Here is a 22,989-nt window from a genome sequence, read left to right as displayed (position 1 = left end):
GTAATGATGTGATTTATTTCTACAAAGAACAATATGTTCATTTGATTCAAGAACTCATTCATTATCACTTTGGAATTGGCATGTGTTCATTCTTAACCTTTTTGGCCCATATGTTTCCTTGGTCCTTGTAGTAACCTGCTTGAACCTGATGTTCTCAGGTCTTTCCTGTGTTTGGTTGATCTCAGTCCTGTTCTGTGGACTTCAGGAAGCAGACAGCTAATGACACATTCAACAAACCAACTTATTACATTCTAACATAACTTCGATTACATAAGTACTTTCGTTCAGTATCGAATGGGCACGTCTAGCTATTTACTGACTCTGCTGGGTAACTTGGAATCAAATCCTAGAATGTGTGTGTGGGTGTATTTTTTTTTTGTTTGTTTCCTCTTAGAGAGGTCAGATTATGACATCATGTTGTAAATCTTCCTTGGGTGGATGACTGTGGACTTTTTAAGAAGTCAGGCTTCCTTGTGGTTGCATTGTCTTAGCTTCCTTTTTTGGGTGGTTTTATTTGTTATCTTGGCCAAAGAAAAGAGTAATAATTTAATTGTTTTATTCAGACCAAAACATATTAGAACAAAGCTCCCGACACGTAGATGGTGCGTAGAAAGCAGTACGTATCCACCCTGAGGGTTGGTCTATAGACACCTACTTTTCTTTTCTCATTGCTTGCTAAAGGTCTGGGCTTTCAAGGTTGTAATCAGGTAAGATAAATAAGTAGAAATGAGTGGAGCATGAACTGACTTCTAATGTACAGTAACAGGGACGATGGTTTAATAAGTGTGTTCAGTGATACTCGTCATTATTCAATGCTTCAGTTTTAATGCGAACTTCCACAGGGTTCTGCAGTCCTTCTTTTATGTTTCTCACTAAAAAAACCTTTTCTGCAGGGAAAGATTACAGGCCTTTTGAATGTATCTGCTGGCTTGTTTCCCAAAAACCCAGGAAAATATACCAGAGCCACTCCAGGCTCACTAATAGCAGTTGACATTAAATGTGAAACTGAGATGGAAGAGGCCTTCAGCGTTGGGTTTTACTCTTATGAAAGGAGGTGAGCTCACACCACTGATTCCCCCCCCACCCCCCACCAGGTACTTGACGTGAGATCCTGGTAGTTCCATGACCCATTGTCAGCTCCTTTGAGATGGAATCCTTTTAGAAGAGTCAGTCTTTGGAAGATATAATGGCTCAATGAAGATTCATTCCCCTGGAAAAGTTGATCAGTATAGACAGAAACTAGGATTGACTTCCTAAGGTTGTAGTTGTGTGGGGAAACCTGGTCATATTGTCATATCTGTAATTCTTACAGAGACGCTCCCTGGCTTACGATGGGGTTACGTTCCGATAAACCTATGGTAAGCCGAAAGTATCGTAAGGTGAAAATGCATTTTTTATATAGTACACCTAACCAAACAAATATCATAGCCTAGCCTACCATACACATGCTTAGAACACTTACATTAATCTACAGTTGGGGCAAAGTCATTAACACATAGCCTGTTTTATAATAAAGTGTTGAATATCTCATGTAAAATGTTGAATAATTATAATAATACCCATTGTAAAGTCAAAATATTGTAATATGGACTATCATAATGCTGGGAGTCTCTGTACTTTGAAATCCATACAGAGATATGCTTCATTGTGTTTGCTGAGTGTTAAAAATCCCTCAGTCATTTCTGGTTCCAGTGATAAACGTAACGATGAGCAAGTCCTGTCACCTAGTGATACTTCTCCTTGCATGAGAATTCCACTGTTTAAGTATCACTCTCTTACTGTACTAGAAGTTAAACATCAATATTAGGAGATGTGTGCGTGAGCGTCCCAAGTTCAGCAGGTTTTTGTATGTCTGTATTAAAATTATCTCTGCAGCTTGAGCTTGATGTATTCCTGTGAAATGCATCTATCACAGTGTCATCAGAGAGTCTGTAGGATGTCATTGTCACTAACAATGCACAGAGGAGACATACCCACATGTTCCACATGAAAGCCCCTCGTCTAGTTTGCTTGCAAATGTTATGCACTGATCGTTGCTAGAAAAGCAACAGGATGTATCTCTAAGCAAATATGAGGGTTTGGCTCAGGTTCAGGAATGTTTGCATGTTGGTGCTCTTAGTTCTCTCTGAATGCCTTTTTTTGTGGGAGACGTGTCCCCTTGTTTCCCCTTTGCTTTCAGTGGAGCTGAAGGTGACTGAGTAGCAAAGAGGCGGAAAATCATTTACAAAAATCACACAGTTGCTGCAGTGGCAACATTTGCAGTAAAGTTCAGGTTGTAATTCAAGTATGCTTCTGCCTTTCGTCATTGAATCTGTGAGTTGAGGCGTGAAAGAAATGTAACACTATCTATCATGTACAAAACTATGTGGTTCTGCTTAACTACCATGGCTCATAAATTATGAAGACCAACCATGTAATGTTTAATATGTAATTAGCATGCAGAGATTGAGTTTTGATATAGTAGTTGAAGATTCTGAAGATTCTTGAAGTCAAGTCCAGTTGGGCTGAATTCTTTTGTAGGACTTTCAGCATGAAAATGATCTTCACTCAGAAACAACCTAGTGTAGCCTTGAAGGCCTTAAATAATGTTTGAGCAATGTTCACCTTGACTTAAGTGTTTTGTAATGAATGAACACTGTAGCTTCTACATGTGGAAATGTTTAAATGCATGTAGCACATGAGACTTGTACAATGTTGCGGTGACCCAAACCCAAAGCATTTTATACTGTTCCAAGGTTATAAGACTTTTTGGAGGGTAACGACTAAACCCACTGCAGAATCACAAGGTGACATCATGTATGTCAGTAACACTTGTGTTTGTTTATGAAGCTCTTATGACCCACCGAACAGAGTGAGAAGTTAAGGTCATGGGACCTGCAATAGTGTCATCCTGGCCAGTAGCCTTGGACCTTTTGATAGTGATAATGTGTGTGTGTGTGTGTGTGTGGGGGGGGGGGGGGGGAGTAATGTGTGGGCAAAGAATAAAGTCTTTTGAGGTGGGGAGGGGGGAGACAAAAACAGCTGGAGGGGAAGTTGGAAGTGTTCAGAGAGACAGGGGCAGGACAATCTGTTTAACCCTGTTTCCTGGCTTCATGTACGCAAGTCCTGTTTTCTCCTGGGTGTGTACAGCTGGTTGCTTGTGCTCTAGTCCCAGGACTCCCAGGACACCCAGGACTCCCAGGTCCTGTTCCAGGTTTATGATTTTTGTGGAAAACGTTGAGTCCCGTCCGAGTGACATTGACATGCTCTGATGCGGAGGGAGGCTTGATTCTCGGTGCTGTTTTGGCATGTGACTCAAATGGAAAGGACAGCAGACGTTATCGTGAGGGATATTTCACATTCCTTTTGTAGTCTATTTATAGAGAAGGAAGTTTGTGGCACCTGGCTGATTCCCAGGGCACCATTTCACGATTTCTTCCTGAATGGATGCTGCTCACGTGTTACTCTGTATCTCACATGGCTAAGTGACAGCTACCTCAGTGTCACGTCTGGGTGACTTTCAGGTCACAGACTAGTGTGGCTGGATTTTCGTCAACATTCAAGACATTATCAGCGCCTGCAGCTAGTGGCTATGTGCTATTTTTAAACCTGTGCTAAATATAAGATATCATTTCGATTGATTACAACAACGCCTGAAGCGGAAATTTAAACAGCCGGCTTGCATTCTTGAAATAATTTTTCTGTGTTTAAAAACAACTAAGAAGCCTTATTTAACTATATAAAGTGGTCCCGTGAAAAGTTAAAGGCCTTGTTTAAAAAATAGCCCATACCATTTGTGAATAATTACATTTATTAAAATCAGGAGCCTTCTTTAACTTCCGTGAGAATTTTAAGAATGCAACGAGAATGTCTCTCCTCAAAAATACTCTGCACACATGAACCCAGAAAGGGGAAAACCAGAGAGATGCATTGACATTTACAGTGGAAGTAACATTATTATTGCAAAGCCACTGAAAGTCCAAGCTCCTACAGGAGAACCAGTGGTTAATAGTAGAAGTCCAGAACATTGAAACTTACAGCCTACTAAAAGTTTAGATGTTTTACTTGCTGCTTGGAGACGCACACAAATATCCAACCATTTTTAATTGATCCCCATTGACTAATTTTTTTTTGTAAGGGGTCTCCTGCTTCTGATTAAAGATTACGATTCAGAAAAGTATAAAGGAAATAAAAGGTAAAGTCACATGACCCTTGACCTTGACCCTTAATGTTTTACTTTGGGAATATATCGCTTAGATAATGATGTGTTTTCCTGTTGTGAGAATTTTGGTTTGTTTTCTTTGGTAACATGCCTACTTGTGTTTTGATATTTATAGTTGGGGTTTACATTCGTGTGGTGAGCATGAAACAGGAGGGATAATAAGAGCCTATTGGATATTTAGCACGTGAACTTTGTTGATGCCGCATCGTGTAGCTGTGAGATTCAGCGTGGTACACCTCGGGTTCTTCTCTCCTCGCAGAGCGAAGGGGCACAGCGGAGCAGGAGAGCCGTAACTCGCAGGAAAGGCACGGCTTGCCATGACAGCACGGCTCACACCCTGCCTGAGAGCAGCAGGACGTCATCAGGGAAAGCGAAATGCGCGGAATGAATGCGCACCATTCAGAAGCTGTTCGCTCGTGAGCGATTTTTTTTTTCTGCATCTTTTCCTGCAGCTGTTTTCAGCAGTTTGGCTGTTAGGATGTGGTTTCTGCAGATTTCCTGGAGCAGAAGTAACTGTAGTGGCGAGAGGCACGTGATGTCATGCCGTGCTGGTGTGAGCCCCAGGTCAGGGCGCGTGTCGCTCGCATCTCGCAGAATCTGCCCGAGCTCGTCTTTACCTTCTCGCGGGCCTGGAACCTAAATACTCACCTTTTGTAAGATAATTGTGGTGCTTTTAGAGAATCGAACGGTCCAAACACAGCGTAATCATCTTTTGGAAGGAGACGCTAACTGCAGCACTGCCCCAAGTATATTACACCATAGCTTTGTGTTAAAACCCAACCAAACCCTACATTCTGCTGGTGATTCCCTTGTGAATGATAGTCATAGCCAGCTAACAGAGAACATTCCCAGAACCTTAGGCAATGTCTTGTGAAGGTCCTCTCAAAGTTGGAGGGGAAACGGTATTACAGTCACGTTAACTGCCACGTTTAACAAAGGCTCTGTCAATATCAGCACGATGATATTATTACCTGCACATACTTTTAATGCAATTAATGTGCAATTAATATGCTCTGTGTTTGCTTTTGTATTATTATTTTGTTATAATAGTAGTCGTGGGAACATTCTGGGAATATCAGGAAAGCTTTGAGTGTTTTCATATCTTAATGTTTGGTAAATGTGTCTAGAACAAATAATTAGCGGGACAGAAAGTGTCAACTGCAAATAAAATACATTAAATTAACCATAAATAAAGATTGGGTTAAAATGTACTTTGAATTCATTCTGCTTTTTAGTGGTAATCTAAGTAACTTTTTTAGTAAACATACGCATAAGACTTGCTCCAGGTGGGGTCATGGGGGAAAACCATGTGACACGGGGATGGAGGAAGGTAGGAGGACTTCGTGCGGGAATGGGAGTGGAGGCGGGACTGACAAAAGCAGCCGGGAGGGACGAAAACAAAGACAGCCATAAACATGCGAGATAAAGGGAGCGACCGAAAACCAAAAGAGACGTTAGGTCATGGAAAGGCTACGACTGAGTATTGTCCAGAGTTTCAGGGTCTGGAACATTTACTGGGGGCAAAGAGATAGGAAAAAGCCTGGGAATGAGAAACAGGTGAACTGAGTGTCTGACTTTGCCCCGCCCCTTGAGGCGACACTAAAAATAGCTTTAAGGCCTGTCAGACTGGTTGATGTTTCATGATGGAAGCCTGGGAATGAGTTATGAGATGGGGACTGGGACGTCCTCTAGCATCTAAATGGTTGCTAAGGAAATAAACAAGACTTATTCGGCACAAGTCACCGTTTACGTAACTTTTCAACAAAAGGAGAGACGTCTGCTTCGCCTGTCCCGCGGCCGGCTTCTTAAAAGGCATGAGAACTTCCTGTGTGCACGGCCGGTTAACATTTCCAGTTGAATAGTATACTTTTCTAGAGAGACTCTGAAAGGAGCTCATCATTATTACCCTGTCTGCCATATTTTGATTGTTCCTTTCTCCTGTAGTTTCACATTTGGTGTTGGCTCTCCGTTGGCCAGCCCCTGCCTGTTATATACCCTCAGCAGCCCATCGACCTCCCCCCTCACGCACAACCCCCCAGTTCTTATCACCACTGCTCCCTGTACCCCATCCGGCGCCCTGGGTTATTTTTACTCCGGCCATGGCAGAGCCTAGATCTTCTAGGGGGTCAATGGGAGACATCAAAATCATTGGCCTCGGCACCTCTCCCCCCCCCCACCCTTCCCCCACTGGCAGAGCAGCACATCTCGACGTCCAGCAGGACACTGGCAGACTCAGTGTGGTTTTTGCTTCCACCCGACCCGCTCTGTCGTGCTGAAAATGTGGAAAGGGGTGATTGTTATGGCTGCTTGGGTGGGTCATCCCTCACAAGCGGCTGTTTAGCTCGGCCTGGGGGGACTAGAAATGTCAGCTAGGGGGGTTTTTCCTGCGTTTAATACGGAGACGTCCTCACGCTCCCACTTAGACCCACTTTTCTTTCAGTGCTTCACTGTTGTGTCTGAAGCTCTTGTCTATTCATAATCGAAAATTAAGAAGAGACGTGCGCACACTCATATGCACACACACACACACACACACGCACACACATACACGCACGTGCACACACAAGGTTTGTAATTATATCTTTGTGAGGACGCTCCATTCATTTCTATGGGGAAAATTCTAACACCAACATGACGATCTTAACCCCTACCCAGCCCTAACCTTAACCATAAGTAACCAAACAAAATATGAGACTTTTGGCATTTTTTTTTTTCATTGCACCCAAGAAAATGGTCCCCACAATGTCAAAATAGCAGGTTTTTATCACATTGTGGGGGACATTTGATCCCCACAGTTTAATACAGACAAAATCCACACACGCCCCTTTTTTGTGGCACTTAACACAATTTGAGAGTCAGTCTAAGGGCTGTGAGCCTCAGTCTGATGTTGGGGGCATCTCCACAGCGCCTGCTAGTGTAGGGGCACTCAGAGCACACCACATTAGGATGGCTCACAACGGAAGACCGCTTCTGAAACCGTGACTGAAACCACCATGATTGAAACCACCATGATATCTGTGATGGAAAGAAACGGAGTAACGTTTTCAGCTGCCTTCCTGTCCAGGAGCGTTCTGCCAGCTTTTGCTGATTCACACACACATACAGCCCATGAACACTGTCGTTGCTCCTGCCCCACACCAAATGGGGATTTACGCAGGACAGGACGTGACCTATTGTTTAATTCAGGCCACTCGTGTCGGTAGGGATTAGGTTCTTGGTGTGTTTGTTGAGCTCTGGGCTCCACTCGACTTAACAGGCAGGTCCCCTGCAGGTCCCGGCCGCGGTCGACATCACTGCTTCAGGTTCCGGAACGTTTACAAGGTCACCGATTGAACACAAGTGGGCTGCACTGTGGCACATCAGACATGCCCCCCCCCCCCCCCCCCCAGAGGGCATTGTCCCCAATTTTTCAGTGCTATGCAGAAATTCTGAAGTAAAAATAGGGTCAGTCAGCCGGTTCCCAAGCTTCTTTTTACGGTCTGTTGACTTTTAAGGAGACATGAGGAAGATGTTGGGATTTAAATAGTACAACAGAGAGAGCAAGAGAGAGAGCGAGAGAGAGAGAGAGAGAGTGAGAGAGAGAGAGAGAGAGAGACGACAGACAACCGTTTAATCCGTGCAGCATGAGTCTGTTTCTCTTCGGCTTCAGATTGACCGAATGTATCGCTCCTTGTGTTTAGAGTGCTGGTTTTACATCTTTTCCCATTGATGATTAAATTACTGTAAGCTTTTAGCTGGTCCCCCCAGGGTTACTAGCCAGTTATGAAATAAAATGAGGGGAAGTCAAAAAAATTGTTAAAGCAGGGCTCTTAAAATTTGGGCCCCGATTACAAATCCAGGCCTTCTTTTCAGTTCTTCCAGGTAGTCAGTGTAATAATGACTGATTCTGATTGGCCAGAGGCCCCACACCTGGCTGGGAGGCTGGGAAGCCTGAAGGACTCGGCCCCCGTGGGCCGTGATTTGAATAGCCCTGTTTTAGAGCTTTGTGGTTTGCACTTAGTGATGTCACAAGCAAAGGGCTTCTGCTCCTAGGAGTGCTTGTACAACTGGGAGATTTTATAAAGATTCATTGTGTCTAATCATCAAAATAGGTTTGTTTGGTACCTGTCATTTGACAGCAAAACAGGAGTAAATTCCATTGCTCTACAGTGGTTTCATTGAAATATTCTCCCGTGAGATGCGTACTGAGGTGTCAGATCTGAATTGCCCTTTATTGCTATTTCCGTGTGAAAGTCAGTGTAATGGGTATTAAACATTAACTTAAAAGTACTTACCAGTAATCAGTCGTTGGCTACATCCACGCTGCTCAGTGTGTGGTCTTATCTGTAACACCAATCGTCAGCAAAATGCCAGCCTTTCTTCCCTGGTGTAACTACTGGTCATCATCGCCCACTGACTCTGTCAGCATGAGAATTTCCTTGGCTTTCAGAGGCATGCGATATGTTACGCTCAGCATTTACGCCATTTCTCTGAAGCAGACTGAGCAGATCAGCGCTACTGCTTTTAATTTTTTAAACGAATAAGTTCGAACTGTTTTTGATCTTTTTTGGGGGACATCCCATATTTTTCTGCTCAAAGTGAAGTAGAACAAAATGTGAATCTGGTAGCGACGGCCACCCCGTGATGCTAAGCTTCTTATCCCTCTCTGGTTAATGACACCGTGTGATTTGGGGTGTGTTCACTTACACGCCTTGTGCCCACTCTGCTCTGTGCTCAGAAAATCAGCAAAGCATGGATGTCAGAAGATCTAAAGACTGTTTGCCTGGGTGGCCAATAGGCAGGCATTCTGAGCATTTAGAGATAAAGGGGGCTGCAAGGTTTCAAGGCAACATGAAAACTGCTTACACTCCCCAGTGGAGCAGGTGGTAATTTGATCCTTGAGCTGGTGATTTTACTAGATTCCCATCCAGGGTACCCCAGCCTTGTGCCCTGTGCTGAACCAAAATGATTGGTTCGCAGGGATAACCAATTAGATTGTAGAGGAGGTGGGTCTAAGCGAGTAGAGAGGGTAGGACCAACCTATCAGATGTCTTGGACCCCTTCCTCCACAATCCGATTGGTGATTTCTCTGAGCAAATCATTTTTTGCTGTGTCCTCAGAACATTTTCGTGTAAGTAAAACACCCAGGGGCAGAAAAGCAGTGGATGAATGGATAGATGGTCAGTCATGATGTTTGGAAGTTGACCAAAGGGCCATGAGAGGGATGCATCCCAGAACTTGGTTGAGTATGCAGTGGGAGGCACAGCAGGCAGAAACCCAGCAAAAATATCAGCCCACAGCTTCAGGGTGCTTGGAGGACGCTGGGGAAGGTGGTGTGGTCCCGTGGAGTGGGCTGGTGGAAGATGAGGGTCAGAAGTGCACAGCCAGGATTTCCGTACGCCTTGGCCATGCCTACTCCCGGCGACAGCCTTCCAGTTAAAAATGATTTATTTCTGGAAAAGACATTGTGTTTTAAATGTCAGCTATCGGGCATGTCGTGAGTACTGATTGCCTGTAAAGCTGGCCAGTGTTTTAGGAGTTGGTCCAGTGACTTTGTGGATTTTGGACGGGCTTTCCCGGTTGACCAGCAAACATCCCACTGTGGAAACGCCTTCTCAGCACTGACATTCCCACGTTCAGCATGGACACTGACACACAAACTGCTTGCTCCCTCTCTAAGTGCCTGCAGAGCTATCTGCTACCTTCAAGGGATGACATGGTGGTCATTCTCAAATTAAATAACAAAATTCTTGTGGGAGTAAAGTAACAGTGGGAGTAAAGCAAACAAAACATAAATTCCTTCTTTTTTCTTTATTTCTTTAAACTGATTTACTGAACAAAGTATGACTGTCTTAAATTAAAAATATGTCAAAACTGGTGCTAATAAAAAACTAAAATTTACTTTAAAGTAAATCAAAATAAATATTTTGATATTTTTTGATATTTTGAATAAAAATACAATAAATATCCATTAAGGTGCACATTTAGAAAATTAACTGTACCTGATCTGTACTGTATTTACATTAGCAGAGTTCAGCTTAATATTCGAATTGTGCAAGAAGCACAAGTATTGTCTCAAAAATTCAAAACAGAACAAAGTAAATATCCATTATGGTGTGGCATTTAAAAAAATACCCATGCTATACTTGCATTGGCATTAACACCTTCCAGCTTCACATTAGGATGTATGTGCGCATGCGTAGTGGCGCGACTTCCAAATGTTGCTCGGGGGAAACACACAAACACACAAAGGTTCCACATTTGCTGCATTTGTTCAGTACATATGCGTACCAAATCGAAAGACCTGTACCGAAGATTTTTGGTACAAATGCATGTACTGTTACATTCTTACAGTGTTGTTCAGGTATTTATGTTTTATGCAGCCTGTTGCTGCATTACGAGAGCTAACTATCCATGCTCCCATTATGATGCTCGTTCTGTACCTTTGACTGGAAGTGTGAGGAGTGTACCAGCCTGTCCCGCTCTCTTTACCATCAGTCTGAAATATGAATTACCTGGGGGGGGGGGGGGGGGGGGTGGTCCTATTAGCACAGTTGGCTGTGAGGATACTCATCTGTTCACGTGGTGCTGATCACCCCCTGCTGCTGGGGGCAGATTGCTGGTAAAACTGCACATGCAGTCGGTTGTGTGTGTATTTCTGTGATGACGGTGCAGGTTTTTACGGCTCTTCCCAATGTTTGACTGCCATGTCCACGGATGAGAGACCAGACCCTCGGCTCTGCTTGTTGTGGTCTTCAGGAGTATCGTCTTGACAACCCCGATCCCGCGGTCGTTGAGTCGGCTTTATGGGGTAACTGGTGAAATGCTTCATTGTGCAAGTGCGGCCAATAGTGTATGGGATTACGCCTGGGATCGGTGGAACCTCGGCCGCGTGGACCAGCCTCACCTTGCGGCAGCCGTTTCTCGTAGAAGAATGAGGAACCTGCTGATGTGGTCACACAGGGGTCCGGCAGCATGATTTACTGGAGAATTCCCAAATTATTACTTTAAGATGTCTGTATACCTGCTAATGCAGGGCTTAAAACACACGACTATCTTTTCTTCAGCGCCTAGGGGAGCACCGGTTGGTTTAAAGGAGAATCACTACTAATCCAGTGCTGGTACGATTATGGAGATGGGCTCTCAATGTTTTTTTTTTGCAATAGAAAGACATAAAAAGAAGCTATGCTCTCCACAGCACTGCCCTGGGTTTTAATAGCGCATGGTGTGCTGGAAGGCTGCTTGGCCTTATTCACGCGGATGGAATCCACCCTGGCAGAGTGCGCTGCTCCGAAGGGAGTCTCCGACTCCAACTGACTCCTTCTCTCAGCTGTGTTGGCTCCCCCCGGGGCCCTCCTCCCTGAGAGAGAAGCATAGAGGATAGAAGACGAGGTTCTGTGGGTAGAATGTAACCTATAAATGGCCGAGGACTCAGGTGTCGCATTTTCTGCGGCCGCAGAGCCACTCCTTGTTGCCGACCGGAGAGCCATGCCACCTCCCTCTGTTCGACCCTCCTGCAGTTTGCAGCCTTCTTGTGTTCCTTGCGCTATTTTTTTCTTTAACGGTAGAGCTTGAGAAGCCTCAGGTTCCAAACCCTCCATGTGTCTGGAGCTGCTTCGCTGACGGTACCGAATCTGTCATTTTGTTTGGCCGCCAGAATGATGCTGCTGTTGGGTATTCTGCTGCGGGTAATGAAATGGGCCAGTAAGTCGTGCAATTCTCTGGTGCTTTCGCCGTTCCGTAACTGATGCTGAAACAGAGAGAAATCAATAAACGGGCACTTGCAAGCAGCACCGTTTCTTTATTCTTGAACCTGCGCAACGTGACCCTAGAGGCGAACTGCCTGCCACATGATTGGTTGGTTAGTGAGGTGTCAGATGCTGCTTAGCGCCGGTTAGTATTACCATCCTCTGAAAGCCTGCAGCATGGCTCGTAGTGGCCATCACCCCAGAGCTGGTCATTTGGCTGGTCACCTCTCCATCCTGTCCTCTCTCCCTTCTCCACAGGCGGAGGCGGGAAGCGGAAAGGACGGAGCAAGAAATGGAAGGAGATCCTGCGCTTTCCGCATATCAGCCAGTGCGTGGAGTTGGGCAGCAGCCTCGGTGAGCTTCCTGACCCCAGCCCCACCCACAGCCTGTAGCTCCTCCCCCTCGGGGCTCCACCTTCTCTGCCTCTTAGGCCCCCTGAGCAGTTAGGGTTAAGGGTCTTGCTCAAGGTCCTAGCTATGATGTGATTACTTTGCTGGCAATGGGATTTGAACCCACGGCCTACACACTGCTTTTCACATTCCATATTGGCTTACTGTATCCGTCTCAACACACTGTGATGCACTTTCATTCTCCCTGTTCTGCTGAAACTGTGACTGTTTAATGGGTTAAATTTATTCATGGTTGAGCGCGTTGGAGGTGGATAACACAGCAACCGAATGTGTCATAAGCTGTAGCCCTACGAAGGTTCTGGAAGCTGCCTTGATTGTGTGTTTCAGAGCGCGACTACCTCAGCCTGTGCGAGAAGCAGCCCATTGGCCGCCAGCTGTTCCGCCTCTTCTGCGAGACCCGGCTCGAGCTGATGAACTGCATCCAGCTGCTGGATGCCATGGTACTGACTGCTTCAGGTCCCCCTGCCCCCCGCCCCTCATGCACGCTGCTTGTCACATACGGGCAGTTTAGAGATGCAATTTGGTTTAACTGTACATCTCTGGTCTGCAGTAGGAAACCTCCAAAGAGTATAGAGTCCACAAACTGATCCTGGGTTAGACTCGAACCCACAGCCATGCAGGTGTTCCCTTAGCATTATTTTATCTTATTTAATTTTTAATGACCTGTTCTATCATATGGATTTGGATTTGCGCGGCAGACATAGTATTTGCTCGTTTCCGCATGTTTGTCTCGATCTGTGATGCTCCGGAGATGCCCCGTTGGTACCAGTACCCTTTCGTGTCCCACCTACTGACCCCAACGTCACCGGGTTCCCGAAGAACATCCTAATGAGACGCTAATTGAGACTCAGGGCTCCACCTTTCACTTACAGCCAGACAGAATGTCACCCGCGTGACGTGACATGTCTCAGTCCCAAAATATCGGCGGAGGCATGCAGCCGCGATGAAAGGAGCCATTGTGCGACGCGGCCTGCCCTTGGGGAGGCACGGGGCATCCCTACGTGCAGGAACATGACTCTTGAGTCAGGCGGGCATGTGCAGTGGGAATGTAATGGGGAAACGAGGAGGACTCTGGTGGTGTGCCTTGCCCACACTCGGCCAGCACTGTCACCATTCCTGATACGTTATTTTGGTTTAATTGAGATAATGTTCCCCTCCCCCCACTGTCCCCATCAAACGGCGGATGTCTGACTCGGGGGACACTTCTGTTTTGGTGCCCACGCTGTTTCCATTTTACAAGCACAGGCCTGGCGGGCAGTTTGCTATTAGCAGGGGAACGGAAAGGGCAGGAAGAGGAACGTGTGTTTTCTTGAGGGTGGGAGTGAACGGGGGAGGGCGGCTGCTCGAGGCGTGTGCCCAGGGGCGTCCTGCTACGTCAGCACGGAGCCGGGCCCAGACCGCTATGGAGCTGGCCCAGGAGGCCTTGTTGCGTAACCTCTGCTTCTCGACAGGATGAGGGCACAGTGCCGGAGCCGACCGGTCCATTGTTGTCTTTTGGGGAGGAGAGGCCGACTCTGTGGGCCGACTTCAAGGGAATAGTGAAAACACCCCCATCCCCAGACTTTTAGGCAATCCTTCATGGGGAGGGATCAACCCAACACCTCTCAGGCAAGCAGCTTGTAATCAAACCAATCTGCTTAAGAGTGGGGGGGCTCTTCCGTCACTGTCATAATTGTGGCCCTCAGAGACGTCACTCGTCCCGCGAGAGGTTTACCATGTTTACTCTGACTGTAGATACCGGCTGTCCCACTGTGACCACAGCCTGGTTTTGTCAGGGGCCAAAACATGAGCTGGGAGTCAGGAAGCTTCATAAGGAGCTCACCACTAATTACTGGTTATTTTGACTGAGCACCAGCAGTCACAGTACATACCGGGCGATTGTCGAATATAGTGGTAGATGTGCGTGGTGAATAACCTGCCTGGTAATGCGCTGCAAGGCTGAAACACAGTAGCTGTTGTATTTTCATCATTAAAAAAATAGAAGCAGCTTAACTATATGAATCAAGATTCAATATTCAAGAAAACTTTATTGTTTATTACAAAATAAGATGACATCCAACAACACAAGTAAAAACAAGCAATGAACAAATTCATATTATTTTTGACTCCATAAGAAGTTTGAAGTGAAATATACTTGAGAAGATATGGTGGTGGTGAGTTTTTTTTTAAATTGGAAAGTTATGAATGGCTGATCCAGGGAGCTTCCCCAGTTAGTGGTATTCACTGGGGCACGTGTGCTGAAGGTTATACGAATGGAAATCCAAAGCCCCCCCCCCCACGGTGGGAAAAGCGCCGCATGTGCTGTGAAATTCCAGGACTCCAAGGAACGCCGAGTTGTTGAAAGGATAGTCGTCAGGCAATGCGTTTCCACAGCGTCATGGTGGGGGGCAGCTGACCGTCATGGAGAAACTTGTGTAATGGGAGCCCTGGCTGAAATCTGCTGTTTGCAGAGGGCTGGGGGGGGTGACCAAAATGGAATGCCACGAGAGGAACGTGATCAGTGCACCCGCATATGCTACCATCCGTGTGAGCACTGGTCACGCCTGTAAGAGCAGAACAGGACCGTGGAGGAAGGAGACATGCTTGTCGGCATCCTGTGCTTGTTGTCTTCAGTGGACCAGGACCTGGGATGTTCTATGACTGCGGAGTGTAAGATAAGTCGGGTCAATTGGAAACGGGAATTATTTTGGGTTTGAAACACAAAAACAAACAAAGGAATATACAAGAGCCTCATTATAAGTCATATTTAAAGAAAAATAACACTAGGATTGTTCATCTGTTTAGCACAACTGAAGTATTGGGCTGATTAATTAGAGGGCCTCCAGTTTTCATTCTGTGGTAGGTTTTTACATGCATTAAGATCCTGGGCATCTTCTGCGGTGTTATAAATAAATGGGGGTATGTGTCATTCAGTGGGTTATTGGGATCCGTGCCCACTTCTGTAAGATTGTGGGTTCGACCTCCTGATACTTCTGTCTCCTGGTCTGTTGAGGTTATGCCCAGTGCTCAACAAGTGTGATTTGTGCAAAAGTCATGTAAGTTTATTGCGAATAGGGGAGAGGGAAGTTAAAGTGGGGTAAAAAAGGCGTGTATGGCCGCCTTCAGGACCACTACGAGGTCACAGCTGACGAGAAGCGAAGGAGCCGAGGAGAGTCCATCATCCGGAGGTTCCTCAGTGTGGAGGTGAGGCCCAGCCGAGGTCCAAACCGCAGCTTCTGACAGCGCCGTTCTGCGGATGCAGCGGGGGGGGGTTGCTCACGCTCTTTGTGTTTATGGGTGCAGTCGTCGGAGTTTGTGCTGGAGGTAGCGGAGGAGCACGCACAGCAGTGCCGGGACAACCTGGAGCTCAGTCCCTGTAAAGAGCTCTTCAGTGACTGTCGTAGGTGGGTTCCTTCCTCATTCGAATAATAATAATAATAATAATTTATGCAGCACTTTTCACATATGAAATTCAGCTCAAAGTGCTTTACCTATAGGACTGAAAACATAGCCGAGATCTTGTACGCAATACATAGCAAAGGTTAAAGAAAGTGTAGATACACTAATTAAAAATACAACAGAGTAAAAGGGTCATGTTCTATCCCCCTCACACACCTCTGTTCCCAGGCTGCTACACCTACCCCGGCCACAAAAATGGCCCTTTAGGGGCCACCAGCAGGGTCTGCAGTTAGAATCGGTTCAGACAACCCATTTCAGATGTTTCTTGTAAGACGTATTAAAGATGTTGTTTAATAACGGGAGCTCCTTCGCCAAAAGTTCATAGCTGCAGGGCAGACTGAGCTGTCACCCCTCTCTTCGTGTGCCTTTTACCCCCCACAGATCTCTTCACGAGTATTTAGGTGGAAGCCCCTTTAAAGACTATCAAGAAAGCATGTATTTCGACCGTTTTTTACAGTGGAAGATGCTGGAGAGGTTGGTTCGACTGACCTTTTTTTTTCTTGCAAATTGCCAAAGACGTGCGTTTCAAGAGCATAAAAATGTTTTTCATTCTTATTAAATCCAGAATTTCCGGAGCAATGGCCGTTAAACAGGTTGACCAAGAAATTATTTCAAAGCGTGTCTTTTGTTTCCAGACAGCACATAACAAAAGACACGTTTCGACAGTATCGTGTTCTGGGAAAGGGTGGTTTTGGAGAGGTGAGTTTATTTCATAGATGTAAAGCACACGGCACAATTAAGAGAAAATGATACGTGTAATATATTTACGCATTAAGCAGGACTGATGTTCCTCCAAAGTACTAACATGCATGGTGCCACAATGTGTGCAGGTGTGTGCCTGCCAGGTACGAGCCACGGGGAAGATGTATGCCTGCAAGAAGATGGAGAAGAAGCGCATCAAGAAGCGGAAGGGTGAGGCCATGGCTCTTAACGAGAAGCAGATCCTTGAGAAAGTCAATAGTCGATTTGTGGTAAGTGTCCTGCCGCCCCATTCAAGAAGGTACATAGAGCAATATACTGAAATTGGTCATTGTGCATGTTGAATAATAACTCTACTGTTAGTCATCTGTATATGGGAGCCCCCCCCCCCCCCCCCCCCCCCAAATTGGTGGGACAATATGAAAGAAGACGTTTCTCCATGCATGCAGGTAAGCCTGGCCTATGCCTTCGAGACCAAAGAGGCTCTCTGTTTGGTGCTGACCATCATGAACGGAGGGGATCTGAAGTTCCACATATACAACATGGGCACGCCAGGCTTCAAGAAGGAGAGGGTTCAGTTCTATGCCGCTGAGATCTGCTGTGGTCTTGAACACCTGCACCGGGAGTCCATAGTCTACAGGTGATTGCTGTAGACATCAGTAGATTTACCCCCTTGGTCACTTGGGTTTTATCTTACTATAAATGCATCCTGTTGAATACTCCTAATGCTCTAAGCTATCCTATATATGGTTCAATTTGGACCAGTAGTTATTGACAGGCGATGGATGGGACACGTACAATTTGATCACAGAAATATGTAAGGTTTTAATTAACTTTTATTTTGCTTAAAAAGTGAATAAAAATGCGGAAAGCAAATCTGATTTTTGTTCCTTTTCTTCTTGGAGCAAAAAAAAACTTTTCTTAATTGTTACATTTTATGTGGCATCAGACAAAAATCGACAAAAATCACATACTAAGTGGACACTTTTTTCAACCCCTTTGAAGTGATTATAGAGACAGAAGTGGGTACCTTGTACTACGTGGGGGTACCTGATAAAGTGGCCATTGAATGTATGGTCAGTCATGACCTTAAAGGAGAGATCTTCTGTTTTAACATGCTTATATTGTGGAATCAAGCACAATGAAAACGTGTCTTCAATTTGAATGACCCAAAATGAATCAGGAGAAAATCTTTGCTCACACCTTGTTCCTTTGTTTTTTAGGGATTTAAAACCTGAAAATATACTTTTAGACGACAATGGTAAGTTTACCACGAAAAAAAGGGAGATACCTATATTTATCTAATGTAAGAATCTCACGCAAACACATTCCATTTTCAACCAACTGAATTCAAGCGCCGACCTCCGACAGGAAAGGTCATAAGCTGGGAGCAGTAATTGGCCCTGCTGGTCATGTGATTTGCACCAGGCCTCCCTGTCTCACACTCGTGTCTCATTTGGCTGCTGCAGGACACATCAGGATATCAGACTTAGGACTGGCCTTCAAGGTGCCTGACGGGGAGCTCATCCGGGGCAAAGTGGGCACCGTGGGTTACATGGGTACGCAGCCACTCACCGTCACCTTAACCCCTGGAAAGATTTCATTATAGGTCCTTGTTTGAATGTGATACGGTAATCGTGTAATGGCTAAACTTGATTTAAAGTCAGGAGCCAGAGCAGATTAGCTTCATCGCTAGTAGTGAACATCTTTGAACACATGCAGCCCCAGAGGTGATTAACAACGAGCGGTATGGCATGAGCCCCGACTGGTGGGGGCTGGGCTGCCTCATCTACGAGATGACCATGGGTCACTCACCATTCCGTGGACACAAGGAGCGCGTGAAGCGGGAGGACGTGGAGAAACGGCTGCTGGAGCAGCAGGAGGTGTACAATGAGCGATTCACCGAGCACACCGAGGACATCTGCAGGAAGGTGAGCAACACCTGCAACGTGCTCTTCAAGGGGGTGGGTCCAAAAATCCCATCCCCACTCCCCCCCCAGGCCACGCCTCGCTCACCCAGCCGCCATCTTCCCCTCTCTCTCCCAACATCCTCCCAGCTGCTGACCAAAAATCCAAGGAAAAGGTTGGGCTGCCAGGGGGACAGTGCGGCTGAGGTGAAGAGCCACCCCTTCTTCAAGAACATCAACTTCAAAAGGCTCGAGGCTGGCATCTTGGAGCCCTCCTTTGTGCCTGATGTGAGCAGCATGAAACAGTAAATGCACAATAAACAGATCTGGGCAAAAGTCTTAGGCATCCAAAGAAAATTAAATGATCTTCATGTTGGCGTAAAACTATAACAATACACCTGTTCAAGTGTGTAACCTTTGTCATTTCAAAACCTCTCCTAAAATCACCCTAGTATTTGGGGCAACCAACGACGCACCAATGTGTTCTTTGACTCCTCCACTAGTACACCTCGTACAGTTAATCAATAAAAAATGACTTTTTTAAACTAATTAAATTAATTAATGAAAGGGGCTGGTGGTGAAATTAATACCTGAAATGGCTGAGGTGCCCCTGAGGAGAGGTTTGGGAACTGAAGTGGTGTTCATCTAGCCATCCAACTAGATATCAGTAACTTTTTGGAGAACAGAAGAATGTTTTTTTTTACTAATTTTCATTGTGTTACTCTTAATTTGCATATGTTCTAATTTTGTTCTGAACAAAAGTGCACTATAGCTTAGATGGCTTAAAACACATCTTTTGACTGCCTAAGACTTTTTTGCATAGTACTGTATGTTTGCTGTTAAAATTTTTCAACCAGTTTTATGACAGAAGTAAAATAACATCCCCCTAGGTTACAGTGTCTGCACAAAGTCACAGACAACAAAATATAAATATATTTATATATACTTAACTTATATCACGTAAGTATATCTATATTTATCAGAAAATCTTATACTTAAAGGTACCCAGACATGCTCCTAAATATATTAAAATAACGCACATAACAGTATGTTCTCACTCACACACACACATGCATGCGTGTGCTGTCTTACACATATATAATAGTGCAAAATTATATAACAATGTGCAAATGGTATAATAATATCATAATATCAATGTGCAGTAAGTCAGTAACGCAGTAACTGTGCGGTGATGATAGCCATACACTGTGTTTTAAGTTGCTACAATGTTGCATTAAAAGGTGATATTACACAATGGTGTTTTTAAAGTTTGGGTAGAGAACTTCTATCTGTCTAATCACAAGGCTTCCCTCCTTCTAGCCGAGAGCTGTCTACTGCAGAGATGTCCTGGACATTGAGCAGTTCTCCACCGTAAAGGGTGTCAACCTGGACCAAACTGACAATGAATTCTACTCCACGTTCGCTACAGGCAGCGTCTCCATTCCTTGGCAGAATGAGGTATGGGGTGAAGTGTGAGATGTGCCTGAGTGCTGCTTGACAGAAGCTCCCTGTGTCACTCTGCACATCCAGGCTCTTGCACGTATTGCCCCACCTGCATCCCCAGTAGTTACCATAACCTTCTGTCATGTTATGATGCCCTGTTCTCCAGATGATTGAGACCGAGTGCTTTAAAGACCTGAATGTATTTGGGTCCCATGGCACACGGCCCCCCGATCTGGACTGGACACAGGCACCAGAGCCCCCACGCCGTGGCCTGCTGGACAGGTTCTTCAGGAGACATGTGAGATGATCGCACGTCCACCCAAAGTAGCCTTCTCATATGTCCCATATTATCCTCTGCATCGTTTATAGTTTTTTTTTTTCCTACCCTTGTTTCCTTAGCAGGGAGAATTTTCCATTAACCAGACCAGGGTCTCGTCTTCCAGCGTGAATTCTGTGGATTCTATATCGAACTCTGCCCCCTAGTGGAGGGCCTCGGAGAGAGGCGGCAGAGGAGAATTATACTTCGAGACACGGCAGCCTTATTCGATCGCCTCACACAGAGCCACCGGTTGTCCCCAATAAGCCGGGGACTGTGAATCCAATGGAGTGAGCCAGACATCTGAGATGTGGGAAGACGGTCGAAGAGCAAACAAGCAGTCACCTCATACACCCTCAGGATCACTGGGCCACCAAACAGCCCCTGCTGAAATTCAGGGGATCCGGTTTTAATAGCCCATCACAGGGAAAAGAAGCTGGTGTCTCTTTGACTTCTGAAACACACAGAATGTCTCTCCTTATCTTCTTTTCAGTCTCTTTTGTTTTCTTTCACACACAGACAAGCACAAACACCTGTATACAACACCACCAACCTCAAGACAAACTGCATTTCGTCTTGCATTATCTCAGGCCAAAGATTGTTTTAATGACATTTTAGTTGTTTTCATATTATAAATGTTACATTCTTTTGTACAGGCACAATTCCGCAGGAAAATTAATAGACACGATTTTTACTCAGCTGTTAGTAAACCGGATACGTTGGCCAACATGTTAGATATAACTAAGATTCAGGCAACGGTTGGTTTCTAGCTGTTGGCAGCTGTTCAGAGAAATGTGTGGGGAGCACAGTGTGTCTGAGGGACTTGGGGAAAAAGCACATCAGAAGTACTGCAGGGGATCATACAGGGAGTGGATAGACACACACAGCACCATAGCATGGCCGATTAGCATCATCAGAATGGTCGCAGGACAGTAGCAGCCCTGTTTTCAGTGGGAATCCCCCCCAGCTCAACAGGACCAGACAGACTCTCAGTGTCAAGGACTTCAGAACACAAAATCCAGACACCCCTAAATGAGGTTCATAACGTCACTGTAGGGCTGGACACCTCAACTTTTATACACGGTTACATGCCGCATAATAGAGTGACTTCAAATTTCGTAGAATAAAAGAATAAAGCATAATTTGATATTTTTTCATCAGTATTTCCTCTATGCATTATTTAAAGTGTGAAACGAAGACCTTTGATGATCACAATTAGCTACTTAGTTAAATGGTATTGTCAACAATAAACTTATTCCTGAACGAAAACGTTTTACCATTTCATATGAAAAGACTGTAACTAACACTGCAATGGAAAGTGAGATGCTTGGGTAATATTTTGTTCTATGGGATAGTAGGATATTGAGTTAGAACTGCTGCTTCCTGATTGTGTATGAGCGGAAATCTCGCATGGATGTCACTTAATGTGAAAATATATGGTGATGTTTACGGATCCTATGCACGTCTTGTTGGCACGCCTTGGCAAGCTTGCACACCCCGCTGTAGGTAAGTGTCTCAGGCACCCTGGGCAGTGCCTGTTTGTAATGGTTCAGTTGATTATGTATGGCTACCATGGACAAAAGCTGGGCTGAGGGAGGCACGCCCCCATTATCCAGCAGCTGTGCGTGAAGCGGCAGGAAGCGAGAATCCTACTGGGGCCCCATCAGCCGAACTGAAGATGAGCTCCACGTGGTTGGGTGGCTCCCACTTTTACTGTCTGCCATTGAATCAGTGCTGGACACGGGTGACGTAAACGAGGGTGCCGCAAGTCAGGTAACACTGCTGTTGTTTTCCATCCCGAAGAGAGCTGGGATGTTCCAGTCCATACCTAGTAATATGGAAAATATGCGCGTTTAGTGCTGCTATTAGCACAGGTGCCCTACTCCCCTTTCTACATGTAAATTCATGACACTGACACCCAGCACTTTTTAATCTGACGATACAGCACACATCACAATGCCCACACGTCTATTGCTGACACCAATCAAGCCGTAGTGAACACAGCGGACATTTAGCACTTCAATAAGCTATACACCGACGTTAAAAATAATTTTATGTAACAAAATCAGTCATATTAAGCTGTCTAATATCCTGCCGTAACCTATTTCAGGTTTTCCCAAGTGGGTAATTCAACAAGTTTTGTTACTATTAAAGACACGGCATCTGTGTCTGAGCCCCATACGTCACAAAGTATATGATGATATGCAAAGATCGAAGGGGTTGAAAGAGTTCTGGCAATAGAAGACCAAGTACACTTTATGACTCTGTTTACTATGCTTTCCATGAGGGATGATGTTTTTGGAATTTACATGTCAAATGTTACTGGCAGTTTCAAAGTAATTCAAATATTTTCTTAAGTGTATAAGTTCCAGCTAAAGTCACAAGCCAGGCACTTGAAAATGTTTCCTTACTTACTCACTCCCCCTCACTAAATATGAAGCAGAGCGTCAGTATGTCATTATGCTGTTGTGCAATTTAGGCAAAACACTTAACCACAGCTCATGAAAACAAAGGGCCCTCATGCCAGCTGAGACGGCCTGTTTGTCCCGCCCTGCTGTGAGCGTCTTGTGTCTGTAACTAAGACGGGATGGGCTTTATGTGCTGTAAAAATGACATTAATGTGATTCAGAAACCCACCAAAGTTAGAATAGTACAGATACTAAGCCAAGCACAACATATTCCCTTAGGCTAACACTATGCAATGATTGTAAAAATACTTTTTAGGGATTTTATGTTTATTCTGGATTCTAGATTATTCTTGCTCACGGTTACCATTTTATTCTGTTCAAGTGAAAAGCTACTTTTGCTACAGTAACAGCTTTTATTGTTTTGCTATTTATTCATTAAC

The 22,989-nt window shown here is 45.2% G+C and overlaps 1 protein-coding gene across 2 annotated transcripts in view; it reads left to right on the top strand.

Moving 5' to 3' along the window:
* The window catches only part of LOC125717530 (G protein-coupled receptor kinase 5-like), a 31,788-nt gene extending 10,378 nt beyond the window's left edge, over positions 1–21,410 (top strand). Inside the window, exons 2-17 of one of the 2 annotated variants that reach the window (XM_048990588.1) lie at positions 4,461–4,617; positions 12,187–12,282; positions 12,666–12,778; positions 15,444–15,521; positions 15,621–15,721; positions 16,158–16,250; positions 16,412–16,475; positions 16,607–16,747; positions 16,925–17,115; positions 17,699–17,736; positions 17,945–18,034; positions 18,198–18,406; positions 18,533–18,670; positions 19,703–19,840; positions 19,992–20,123; positions 20,225–21,410. In XM_048990588.1, the coding sequence (XP_048846545.1) occupies positions 4,590–4,617; positions 12,187–12,282; positions 12,666–12,778; positions 15,444–15,521; positions 15,621–15,721; positions 16,158–16,250; positions 16,412–16,475; positions 16,607–16,747; positions 16,925–17,115; positions 17,699–17,736; positions 17,945–18,034; positions 18,198–18,406; positions 18,533–18,670; positions 19,703–19,840; positions 19,992–20,123; positions 20,225–20,308 (1,734 nt within the window). In that variant the 5' untranslated portion in view covers positions 4,461–4,589 and the 3' untranslated portion in view covers positions 20,309–21,410. The remainder of the gene's footprint in view (positions 1–4,460; positions 4,618–12,186; positions 12,283–12,665; positions 12,779–15,443; positions 15,522–15,620; positions 15,722–16,157; positions 16,251–16,411; positions 16,476–16,606; positions 16,748–16,924; positions 17,116–17,698; positions 17,737–17,944; positions 18,035–18,197; positions 18,407–18,532; positions 18,671–19,702; positions 19,841–19,991; positions 20,124–20,224) is intronic. The other variant, XM_048990583.1, reaches the window with a different exon arrangement.
* Positions 21,411–22,989: the final 1,579 nt, after the last annotated feature.

This window comes from Brienomyrus brachyistius, chromosome 2 (assembly GCF_023856365.1).
Source record: "Brienomyrus brachyistius isolate T26 chromosome 2, BBRACH_0.4, whole genome shotgun sequence".
Lineage (NCBI taxonomy): Eukaryota > Metazoa > Chordata > Actinopteri > Osteoglossiformes > Mormyridae > Brienomyrus > Brienomyrus brachyistius.
The sequence above is the reverse complement of the archived record's forward strand: the minus strand, read 5'-3'. Positions and strand labels throughout refer to the sequence as shown.